Source organism: Protomyctophum bolini (assembly GCF_963924005.1).
Source record: "Protomyctophum bolini genome assembly, chromosome: 3".
Taxonomy (NCBI): domain Eukaryota; kingdom Metazoa; phylum Chordata; class Actinopteri; order Myctophiformes; family Myctophidae; genus Protomyctophum; species Protomyctophum bolini.
The window spans coordinates 11528410-11541125 of record NC_137864.1 but is presented as its reverse complement, the minus strand read 5'-3'; the positions used below and the strand labels follow the sequence as shown (position 1 = coordinate 11541125).

Here is a 12716-nt window from a genome sequence, read left to right as displayed (position 1 = left end):
CTACTGTAACTCCCTCTTTACTGTGCACTTAAGCTCCTCCAAATGGCCCAGAATGCTGAATGCCACAGCATTTTCTCATCTCTCCCCCTTTTCCACTCCCTCCATTGGCTCCCGGGTACTGCCCACACACAAAACACTGATGCTGGCCTACAAAGCAACCAAAGGCACGGCACCCCCACTTATCTTCAAAGGCGTGATCCAACCCTATACGAACCCCTCCCGCTCACTCAGATCAGATAACATCAGATGCATGTCACTCCCTCATCTCTCTCCCCCATTTCCTGTCAGCCTACTGTCTGTGTCTGTCCCTCTATAAAAAGATATAAAATAAAAATAAATATAATAATAATGGCGCTAAGAGGTTTCTGCTGGAATAGACTCACCTATGAGGACGGTGTTGTAGATGACCTGTTCGGTGTTGCGTCCGTCGTTGTAAAAGGCCAGGTGCCAGATGCCCGTGTCCAGGAACTGGATGAAGCCGGCCTCGTGCACGTTGACGGAGCGCACGTGCCGGGCGCCCGCCCCCACCTCCTCCAGCTCCTGAGCGGCCCCTGCTGCTGAGGAGGAGGAGGAGGAGGAGGAGGAGGAGGAGGAGGAGGAGGAGGAGGAGTGTGCGCGCGAGTTGTCTGCGTCGCTCAGAGCTCGCTTCTCCTTGGAGATGAGCCGACTGCCGTCCAGCAGCTCCACAAAGTCATACTGGAGGAAAACAAAACAGAATGATGGAATTAGGGATGTCGGGTATTATCGGCTGATGATCTGATAATCGGAAAATACTGGACTTTTACTTGTAATAGAGTATCTACATTGTGGTATTGGCCCTTGGTATAGAAGAGGAGAGTTATAGTGCTGACACAAAACTGCGCACCATGGGGGACCGGGCCTTTTGCTCGGCAGCACCACGCCTATGGAACAGCCTCCCCATGGACCTGAGAGTGGACCTATGGAACAGCCTCCCCATGGACCTGAGAGTGGAACTATGGAACAGCCTCCCCATGGACCTGAGAGTGGACCTATGGAACAGCCTCCCCATGGACCTGAGAGTGCCGCAGACTGTAGAATGTTTTAAAACAGGCCTGAAAACCTTCCTGAGGCCTTTTTGTGTTGAACTGTCGCTTTGCACTGTTTTTGTTAACCCTGTTTTTAACCTTTTTATGATATTATATGTTTTTAACCATGTAGCACTCTGGGATTCCTTGTGAATGAAAAGTGCAATATAAATAAAAATGAATTATTATTTAATGATATTGTCATGTCTTTATTGACTCAATTGAGTATATACAAAAAAAAGTATGTGTTATAGATCTGTATTCTGATTCTTGCTCTAAGGTTTGTTTGCGCAGTAACAGGGATCACTCCTGCTCATTGGTGAACAGAAAATGCATTTTCAATGTCTGGATAACAATTTCATCCAATCAGGAGAGAGAAATTGGAGGTGATTGAAATCTGAATTGGAACACTTTAAAATAACCACCTGGAATTCAATCATCCAATAATATATATGTTCATCTCACTCCAGTAACCATTCTTTAATTGTCTGCTCATTTCCCCCCTTTAAAGTTCTTACCGCATAAAGAGCCCTGCTGTACTGTACATACAGATGTTGTGCCCCTCCCCCTGTAGTAACTCAGAGGACCCCCCTAGAGGTCCCGGGCCCCTGTTGAAGAGCCCTGCTGTACTGTACATACAGATGTTGTGCCCCTCCCCCTGTAGTAACTCAGAGGACCCCCCTAGAGGTCCCGGGCCCCTGTTGAAGAGCCCTGCTGTACTGTACATACAGATGTTGTGCCCCTCCCCCTGTAGTAACTCAGAGGACCCCCCTAGAGGTCCCGGGCCCCTGTTGAAGAGCCCTGCTGTACTGTACATACAGATGTTGTGCCCCTCCCCCTGTAGTAACTCAGAGGACCCTAGAGGTCCCGGGCCCCTGTTGAAGAGCCCTGCTGTACTGTACATATGGATTCCAGAGCAGCCTGCACCAGCTAATAAGCAACATCGACTGAGGAGGTCCTTTTAAATGGACATCAATACAATGTCTGAACACATGAGAGTCGAGCACATGCTAGATAATTACCTATACCTATATACTGTCGATGCAAGATACGCACGCATGCACGCACGTCACGCGCACACGCACACGCACACACACACACACACACACACACACACACACACACACACACACTAGTATACATGTTGAGAGAGAGAGAGAAAAAAAAGAGAGAGAGGGGGGAGCTTCTCTATATCTCTCTCTCAACATGGATATTAGTCAAGATGACTTCCTTTGTTGTTTTGTTTTCATAGAGAGAGATAGAGGTAACGTAGCGCGAGCGTGTGCATGTGCATGCATGCGTGTGTGCATACATGTGCGTGCGTGCGTGTGTGCATACATGTGCGTGCGTGCGTGTGTGCATACATGTGCGTGCGTGCGTACGTATGTGTATACACTGACTAATTACGTGTCTGGTAGTGATCGAAGTTCCTATGCTGTAAATGGAGCGTAATAAAGACATATTGACTTAAAACATGCACGAGCGCACATGCACACCCACACACACACAGTGCCCCAGGGCCGATACTCGCCCCTCTCCTGTTTTCGCTGTACACTAAATACCTGTATAGTGACTGAAAATGTGCCAATCTTCAATCTTGCAATATGTTGTGTTGTGATTGTTCGCCACCAGAATAGGAGACTCTAGGGTTCATGTCGATTTAAGGGACAGGTGGCTTTGTATTCTTAACATAAACCATTTAAATGTCACTTTAGTATTTTTTAATGGCCTGGCTTCATCAAATAAATAAAAGGCTTTGCTCTCAAAGTGTCCCTGATAAAGGGCCAATTAGGCAAAGCAGAAGGCAACGGAGACCATTTCCCAGAAAGACAGATGACTGTTTAATGTTATTTGGAACGCTGTTCACCTTGCAGACTGCGTCCAAAATGAGACGGATGGCTTGGTTTGCTGCCTTCAAAAATGTGCAGTAGTTGTCCTACTTACAGTACAACTTAATGATGGGAGCTGGCTGCTGTGTTAGGGGCTCATGATATTATGCACAGCAATGGTGTTCATGCGCACGCGCATATACGCACAGCAAAACAAATGGGAGGCAGATCAAGTGGAAACCTATACTGTATGTTGTGAGTGTTCCCTCCAACGCAAACAGCAACCTTCAGTAGAACTGATGTGCAAAGTCTCTGTGGTATTCAATGCAAAATAATTTTCCTGTCTCAGGATTTCTAAGACCAAAAATCTCTCAACCTGGCAGAGAATGTTGCTTCAAAAGGCTCTTTCATCAGCACCAGCACCTTTCTATTGATGTGTCACTCATTTATCCCTGGTAAAAAAAAAATATATATATATATATATATATATATATATATATATATATATATATATATATATATATATATATATATATATAAATAGGAATGCATGCTTGAGCATGACTCGGGATGTGAGTGAACTGTAAACAAACCCACGGCTGAAATGATTTTACATAATATATGTTGAATGTATGGTTCAAAATGTGGAAAACCTTGTATGTCCAGAACTCTTACCTTTCAGGAAATGTGGGAAAAAATATGTATTTGTGTTCCGACTTCCAAATGGATGCAATGTAGTTATAATTTAGTCACAAGCTCTTGGCTTATTCCTTAACAAGTTGAAAAAGAGATGGAGATACAAGGTTTCTGCCCAGCAACAGCGAACATTCAACATTGCATCAGCACCTGATGTGAGAGTTAATAAGATGTCTGAATTCAAAGCACAGTGTTTTTCTTGAATACGCATATTTAAAACAACTGTGAAAGTCCCTCTGAGCACTTCAGAGCCTCTCAGATCAGTTGCAGAAGCATTATATGTTTTAATGAGCCAAAGCTGCTTTTTTTTGTATTATTAATTTTTGCTCTGATTCAGGTTTTGATCCGATTCAAGAAAAATGAGAATCCTCCTTATTCCGGAGCGGTCATTTGGCAAAAGAAAGCTGATCTACAATCTCACATTGCGTCGCAGCCAGCGCTTAAATAGGGCTGAAGTGTGTGTGTGTGTGTGTGTGTGTGTGTGTGTGTGTGTGTGTGTGAGACTGTGTGTGCGTGTCCTACCTGTGTGTGTGTGGGGGGCAGGCCCTTGCGTCCGTATACGCCCACCAGTGCGTCCTTCTGCACAGAGATGTTGAACTTCAGGAACTGGGGCTGGTCTATGTACAGCTGAGACCTCCAGAAGATGCCTGTACACACACACACACACACACACACACACACACACACAAACACGCACGCACACACATACACACAGACACACACACAGACACACAAACACGTACACACACGAGAAAATGACGAATGAGACTGTCCATTTGAACTCCTTCAACCCTGCTTAACCTGCTGTCCATTCCTCTCTCTCTCTCTCTCTCTCTCTCTCTCTCTCCCTAGTGGTCATTCTTTCTGTTTCCTCGTCCACTTTGGCTCACATGAGAACCAGACATGGTCTAACGTTCCGTGAGAAATGGAAGTGTATAAAACAAGCTCTCAAATACCAGGAGCAATTTAACGGGCGTACCGAGTCGAACAAAAGGAAAAGTCTCCCGTCACTGTAGACATCCATTTATAAAGCTTTGTAGAGGTTTATAAACCACCTTCAAAGTAGAGGTCCCTACCATATGTATGTGTAACATAGAAGGAACTAGTTCCCTTCCTTACAGAGTATTCTCTGTGTCACTTTATCTTTTTTTATTGACCATTATTGAAGGCCGTTGAGAGCAAGCTCTCTTATTCAAGGACAGCCCAGAGTAACATTTTAAATAAAGTGTGATATAGTACCATCCTTAAATATTAATCCATCGAGTTTCACAGTCTTGGAGTCTGTTCCATTTGCCCAGGGCATTTGAGATGAGATGAGGGCAGTCTTTCCTTGGTCTTACTTTTCTGGGCATAGAAGGGTGGATCAAACAAGCGCTGGAAACGGACGCCCACTTCTTATTGGTTCACTGTGTGTGTGTGTGTGTGTGTGTGTGTGTGTGTGTGTGTGTGTGTGTGTGTGTGTGTGTGTGTGTGTGTGTGTGTGTGTGTGTGTGTGCGTGCGCGTGCACATGCATGTGTCGCGTCAAGAGGTGTCAAGAAAATGTCTTGAGCTGGTGGATGGAATATCTATGTGACGCTAGTGTGTGGCTTCAACTTGTAGCGGCAGCAAAGCGTTTCCGTTTTTTTCCCAACGCTACAAGTAGACGCACTAGACCCAGAAGAGGCACCTGCTCTAGGCAATGGTTGACGTGACAGTGTACCCAGTGTGTGTGTGTGTGTGTGTGTGTGTGTGTGTGTGTGTGTGTGTGTGTGTGTGTGTGAGATATTGGACACAGGTTTAGGGCATGACTAAGTAAGAGAGAGAGAGAGAGAGAGAGAGAGAGAGAGAGAGAGAGGGGAGCAGCTATGCAACAATTCCTTCTCCCAGGCTTTTTCCCTCCTTTGAAAACAAAATGCCTGCAGTCCCCAAGGCTATTCGTGGAGTGATAACTCTACAAATCATTTGTGGCACACAAATATGAATGAGCGCAAAAGACGTCTGTCTATGTCACAAAATAAACCAAATCTTGTGGATCTTGGGATCCCCTTTGGAGATGGCTATATATATGTAGCCAGGAACACTGAAGGCAAATTGAAACTGGAGTGTTTTCTTACTTTAAGCACACTCAGCCTGGTGTCTCTGTTTTGGACAGGTAGACCCTTTTATTTTATTTCAAGAACCTCTACTTTGATATGTATTACACCATGGACAGTTTGGACACTGGAGTTAGACCCGTAGAATGGATCCATTTGGACCCCCGGTGGTCCCTGGTGGTCCCAAGTAAACATTGCCAACCACAGTGTGAACTGTGAATGCACATTGAAGCCAAATTGAAACTAGAATACTACTTTTTTTTGTCCCTTTTTTCTTTTTACCAATTTCAGCCTCTGTTTTGGACAGGTCATGGAGCTGTGTGTGTGTGTGTGTGTGTGTGTGTGTGTGTGTGTGTGTGTGTGTGTGTGTGTGTGTGTGTCTGTGTGTGTGCGTACGTGCATGCGTATGTGAATACCTGGTGGAACATCTTGCACGGCGCGTCTACCTACATCCACCTCCCCCGTGTCAATAGTGTTGTTCTCTTGAAGGAATAGTTTACCTAGAGAGAGAGAGAGAGAGAGAGAGAGAGAGAGAGAGAGAGAGAGAGAGAGAGAGAGATCCGTTTACATTAGTATAGCATTACATCAGCCATCATTGCTTGCTTTTCAAGCCACAGCCACAGCAACACAGGCAGTCATGATCTGATCCCCCCTGATCTGATCCCCTAACCCTTCCAGATAACCAAGGTAGGCTATATTTATTAAGGATCAGGAGGATTATTACTGTACATCACTGGTTTACCGGTGTAAACATGTGGGTGAAATGTGTTTTCCCCACTCACCCCGAGGCAGTATTCTCTCCTGCTTAAGGGGCCGTGTGCTGTGCGCCAAGACGTTTTCTCATCATTGTTGCCCAGGGCTGCGGCCCCAGAAGCCTGAGCATTAAAGTCCGCCGTGTGCTGCTGAGCATTTCCTTGCCGTCAGGCAGGAAGCCCTTATCTCCATACTCTTAACTTGTTGTGTGTTTGATCACGCTATACAGCGTCACACCGAAGCATCAAGTATAGCAGATCGACAAGCTCCAAATGGCCTTAGATCTTTGCTGTTTTTGAATTTGCATCTTGAAAAGTATAACAGTTCTGGACATAATGAGGTGTCAACCCCGACAGACAGAGACGATTTCATTTGCACTAGGTCCCGTTCACGTGCGGAGGGTTATTTCTGCTTGGAAGCTGCTTCAAGTGTTTGGAAGCGTTTTTAAGCGAACGTGTTGGCGTTTGCAGCCGCCAGGGGGAAAAAAGCCTCAGCGGACTGTACAGGCCCCTATAATAACTCTATCTTCATCAATTATTTCCGTGCATTGCTGTTATTCTCTGAAGAGCTCAGATGCTAATATATATATTATATATTCTGCTGTATTTCTGTATTCCATTGAACAAAACCTGCCAATGAATCCCGGCCGTTTCAATTCCCACCAGTCCCTTTTATTGTCACATGTAACATAAAACACTGTAACAGATCTCCTCTCGTGGTCTTGTCTCGTCAAATAGAGCTTCTATTTTACTTTTATAGCGCATTAGGGGATGCAAAGCACTGGTACTGATTATTATTCTTTTTTTCATTAGGTTCTTGGTTTACTTATGATGCTATAGTCGATGCCTATTTATGCAGTTATGCACTATGCATTTAAGGAATTACAGTGTAAGTCGTTCTGGAGGAATTCCAGTTCCTGCTGAATGCCTAAATTGTAATTTACAGAGCTGGAGAGACAGTGTTTGTTCATTCACGAACAAATACACAATACAAATTAACTTACTGTAACTTAACTTAACTTTAAAAAAAAAGAAAAAAAGAAACAGCACCAGCACCTTTAACTCAGAGAGTATACAAATTGAACCAAATGGACCCGTACAAGGGTGAAGATTTCCCTGCACACTATAAATATGCAGGGAGATTTGATATACGCTACTATAGAACACTCCCACATGACAGAGCACTTAACTTTAGCTACTTAAGACCTAAAGCCTTCAGCCCAAGGCAACTGGGCTTAAACCAGCACTTTATACTGGCAGAACTGGTGTGTGTGTGTGTGTGTGTGTGTGTGTGTGTGTTGTGGTCTAGACGTTACGTAGAGCGCACGCACGCACGCAGGCACGCACGCACGCACGCACGCACGCACGCACGCACGCACGCACACACGCACGCACACACACTTCTATAATGTTAAAGAATGGAATGCAAGGACACAATTCCACAAAGTTATGGGACACACGCACAGTCGCACACAAATACATGCATGCACACACACACTCTCTCTCTCTCTGTTGGACTTCTCAAAAAAAAGCTGTTCCAAGCTAATTAATGGACCTGGTAATAACAGCTGGGAATCATTAGACGAAACCGGAGAACTTCCTATATACGTTCGACCTCGCACTTCCCGCGCACGCGTGTGTGCACACGTGCGTGTGTGCGAGAGAGAGAGCCAGACTCTGCAGTATGATATCAATTTTAGTCTTTAAAAAACACAACGAGAGAAGCAGCAATCAAGATCTCTCTCTCCACACACACACACACACACACACACACTCACACACACACACCCCCCCCCCTCACCTCTCTCTCTCTCTCTCTCCCCTACTATGCCTGACTGGGTCTATTTCTCAGATAAGTATTGGAGGCGAGAGAGAGTGAGAGAGAGAGAGAGAGAGAGAGAGAGAGAGGTAATTTTGTCCATCCTTTCGTGCTGCGATGTGATGTGAGCTTGTAGATCTGCTATTTTCGGCAAATGGTCCCAACAGAATATAGGATGCTAAGGTTCAAGAGGTTAGAGAATTAAATAAAAAAGGTTCCTACATGTAGGATCTGGAGGCCGCCCTGCAGTACTGCTGAGGTCCCCTATAGGGAACCTCCACCCTGAGGACCCCTATAGGGAACCTCCACCCTGAGGACCCCTATAGGGAACCTCCACCCTGAGGACCCCTATAGGGAACCTCCACCCTGAGGACCCCTATAGGGAACCTCCACCCTGAGGACCCCTATAGGGAACCTCCACCCTGAGGTCCCCTATAGGGAACCTCCATGGACCCCTGGGGTTGAACCCATTTAGACCTGAGGACGCATCTGTGTCACCTTATAGCTTTCAACAACTTCAACCATTAAACTTCAGCTGTTGGAAAATAGCAGATGTACAAGCTCATAGTGCCGTGCTACAAGCTTGACAAAACTGTCAGGATTTGGAAGACATTTAGTAGAATCTGGACTCAGGTCTTAATGGGGATGAAGTGGTTAGAGTTGGGGGCGTGGTCTCAGGTCTTAATGGGGATGAAGTGGTTAGAGTTGGGGGCGTGGACTCAGGTCTTAATGGGGATGAAGTGGTTAGAGTTGGGGGCGTGGTCTCAGGTCTTAATGGGGATGAAGTGGTTAGAGTTGGGGGCGTGGTCTCACCGTTGTCTGTGGACACCAGGATGGTGTTGGGCGTGGTGTCTCTGGCCACGCCTCCTACTCCATTCTCGAACGCCCCATAGCCCTCGCTCTCCTGCAGCTGCCAGTTCAGACCAAACAGATGCATGGCTGCATGGGGCGAGAGAGAGAGAGAGAGAGAGAGAGAGAGAGAGAGAGAGAGAAAGAGAGAGAGAGAGACCACATCATTACTCCCTGTGGGACATGTGTGTCAGTGTGTGTGTGTGTGTGTGTGTGTGTGTGCGTGTGTGCATCTGTGTGTGTGTGTGTTTAAAGAGCCATGGACAGGTCAAAGTAGGAGTTAGCGTATCTCGTTGATCAAGGCATACTGAAGCACCACATTTTAACAAGCTCTCCCTGTGTGCGTGCGTGTGTCCGTTGCGTTTGGCATTTAGCCTCGGAGGTTTGCGTAAGTGGAACAATTACCAAGCCGACTAAACAGCATATGGCAGTGCACACCTTTCCACACTTATATAGTACATTAAGCACAGTAGCATCTAATATTACAATAGTAAACTTCAGGCGCACGCACGGTTAAGGAACCCAAAGTCATTCGTTACGTCATGCCTAGCCCGTCGTCCTATAACGACTGCACCGCCGTCCTATACCCACCGCGCTCACACGGCAGTGACGTCACGAACTTTACCCTCAGCGCCGTTCCAGCGCTATCTCCCCATGTCGCGCTGGCCGCCGAGCCTCAACAGCACTCGCGGACCAATGCTCATTGCACTGCCACCGAAATCAGCTCCCTTTAACCTTCACGCCGGCAATGCATTTCTAATATACTACATTCACTATCGCCAAAAGCACCCACACTCACACACACACACGGGCCACGGAACACTGTTGCCAGGTCTATGAAAACAAGCCCACAAAAACTGACTTTCTACACGCTACGTACACACACTACAACGCGCTTACAATACGCGGACCTGGCAACGACGGCTGATTTAAACCTTTGGCGGACATCGCCTGCCTTCCGTTCTTTCACATTACAAAGTAATTATAACTATGACAAATGGTTCCCTGTATTCTACAGTGATAACTAAAGTCTCATCTTTTTATGTTAAATATATTACAAGCGTGCGTGCGTGCATGACCTTGGGATGGTACCCACTCTCTCTCTCCCTCCTCCAGTTGAGGTGTCATGGTAATGTCAGTGTTCATGAACACTGATGACCATCAGAAGACATGCTGCGCAGAACGTGCCTTTCAATTAATTGGCCACGTTTTCTGTGTCGACACCTGGACGACTCGATGGGCGCAAAATTGTGGGACAAAAATCTATAAACATTTTGCACTACATCCTAGTTTGCTTTCATCCACTGTCTCACTGTTTGTTCTCAAAGCGATATTAGTCCAACTCACACACAATGTACAGCAGACTGCTGGGCGAGCGCTTTGGTATGGGGGTCAGATCAACATATGGAATGAATTATATACTGGCCATATATTCCATATACTGTATGGCCAGTATATGGCGTGTCTTGAGTGTACAGGGTTTGATGAGGTCAGATCAACATATGGAATGTCAGAACTGATCAGCTCCATATATGGAGATCTAAAGGGTGGCAGCGGGGGCAGTGTCTTGAGCGTACATGGGAGACATCGAAGAGGAAGGACGGGTGGGGGAAGGATCAACATATGGAATGTCAGAACAGGTCAGCTCAGGCCACAACTGACATTATGTATACGTCATTTGGTGTTTTCATTGTTTACGATAGAGGGCGCTCTTCAACAACCTGTGAGTGATCCCAGGACTTTCGAAGAAGAGCACACCCGGAAATAACTGATGTAAAGAAATCCAATGTTAATATTATACTTCTGTTCCCAGACAGCGTTTATTTGTTTTATAACGAAGCTATATTCAACCGCCAAAGAGCTGAACATCATGGTGGCAAAGCTTTTTTCTCCCGATGAAAGTAGAGACTCTCTTCTTTCTTTTGGGATATTTGGTGTTTACATAGTCATAGAACAAAATATACTGTTGGTCTTCAAAGATTAGTAAGATTAATAAAAACAAAACCAAAACGCTCGCAGAGTGTTGACTGCCAGATTTGAAAGAGAACAGTGTTGTCATCATTTAGTGGATGGTAGAATGAGAATTTTCCCATAATGTGTTTATTCTAAATATGGGTGCGTACCAGGTCATGGTCGCTCCCTCTATGTGGGCGTCACTCACTTTGGAGAAGCAGTTAAGTCAGGCATGAGGTATTGAGGCAGTGTCCCTTTGAGTACGTCTTAAATACCGATCTCATTGATAGCATAAGTATAGAGGGCTTAAGTGATTAAAGGGAATTGAATTGAGTCCTGTTCTAGACACAGGTGTGGAGATTCAAAGCCTTCAAGGACAGACTATCCTTCTATCCTTCAGGCTAATGACGGTGGCATTAAGTGATATGCTATCGCTAGCAGGGCCCTCTGGCTCAGCATGTTTCACCGTCATCCATGTCAGAATCAGACAGACCGCTGTCTGATGATAGCGCTGAGCTGAAATACCCAGAGAGGCAGCCGCATACTAATGGCTCTTATTATAGAGGAACAAATTATTTCATATAAATGATGGAGAAAGCTGAGACGGTGGGAGAGAGGGGGAGGGAGAACGGAGGGAAAGAGGAGAATCGTGTCAAGAACCAATTAGACACCTTAGGCACGTTTAGAGTGAGAAAGCCCTTTGCAGGGTTCGCACGCACGCATGCACACGCACGCGCGCACACACACACACACACACACACACACACACACACACACACACACACACACACACACACACACACACACACACACACACACACACACACACACACACACACACACACACACACACACACACACACACACACACACACACACACACACACACACACACACACACACACACACACACACACACACACACACACACACACCTCCCTCGTTAAATTAGAGCCACGCTGTGCTACCAAGCTACCCACTACCCCTCCTGTAGAGGAGGAGAGCAAAGGGTCATGGGAGAGAGAGCTGGTAGATCGACATGGAGCGTGCACGCATGCGTGCGTGTGTGACAGAGAGAGAGAGAGAGAGAGAGAGAGAGAGAGAGGATTAGGATCCATGGCAACTCTCTCAGGAATGAAATTGAACGTCGGAGTGAAAGCCGTGATGGAACTCCATATTAACATTGCTTTTCAATAATTCGTTACATTTGCCACGCTTTAGCGGAGGTGGCGTAGAGAGGGCAATACATTACTGGATTCATTTCCTGCTCTCTAAGTAGTTATAATGACAGGCTTGTCTCTGTACTCTGGGGACTGTTTGCGCCCAAAGGTGTAATCTTGTAATCAACGCATATCGGCATCAAGCGGCATTCATGCGCCGTTGCGTGATGTGGTGTTCTGACACAATGGTGCGTTCATGCCCTGGGAATGTAGAGCATCAATGTTAACGTCCTTGGGCAGTACTTCCTCTACTTCTGCTTAGACAGATTAAACCAGTTGAACGATATACAGTGCAGTGGAAAGGTTGTGAGGGGGGTGACCCTCTATAGCGGAGGAGAGGAACATGTCCCTGTCCTATCCCATAATAACCCCAGATGGTAGTTGGGCCACCACAGATGATCTGTTGACCAGCTCACTCTGTCTGTTGACCAGCTCTCTGCATCTCACTCTGTCTGTTGACCAGCTCTCTGCATCTCACT

At 46.1% G+C, this 12716-nt stretch overlaps 1 protein-coding gene across 5 annotated transcripts in view; it reads right to left on the bottom strand.

Moving 5' to 3' along the window:
• The window catches only part of tenm3 (teneurin transmembrane protein 3), a 363756-nt gene that overhangs the window by 160632 nt on the left and 190408 nt on the right, over positions 1 to 12716 (bottom strand). For all 5 annotated transcript variants that reach the window (XM_080757108.1, XM_080757110.1, XM_080757109.1 and 2 more), the window contains exons 6-9: positions 9029 to 9154; positions 6061 to 6144; positions 4094 to 4218; positions 384 to 696 (exon numbers count right to left, since the gene is read on the bottom strand). In XM_080757108.1, coding sequence (XP_080613234.1) covers positions 384 to 696; positions 4094 to 4218; positions 6061 to 6144; positions 9029 to 9154 — 648 coding nt within the window. The remainder of the gene's footprint in view (positions 1 to 383; positions 697 to 4093; positions 4219 to 6060; positions 6145 to 9028; positions 9155 to 12716) is intronic.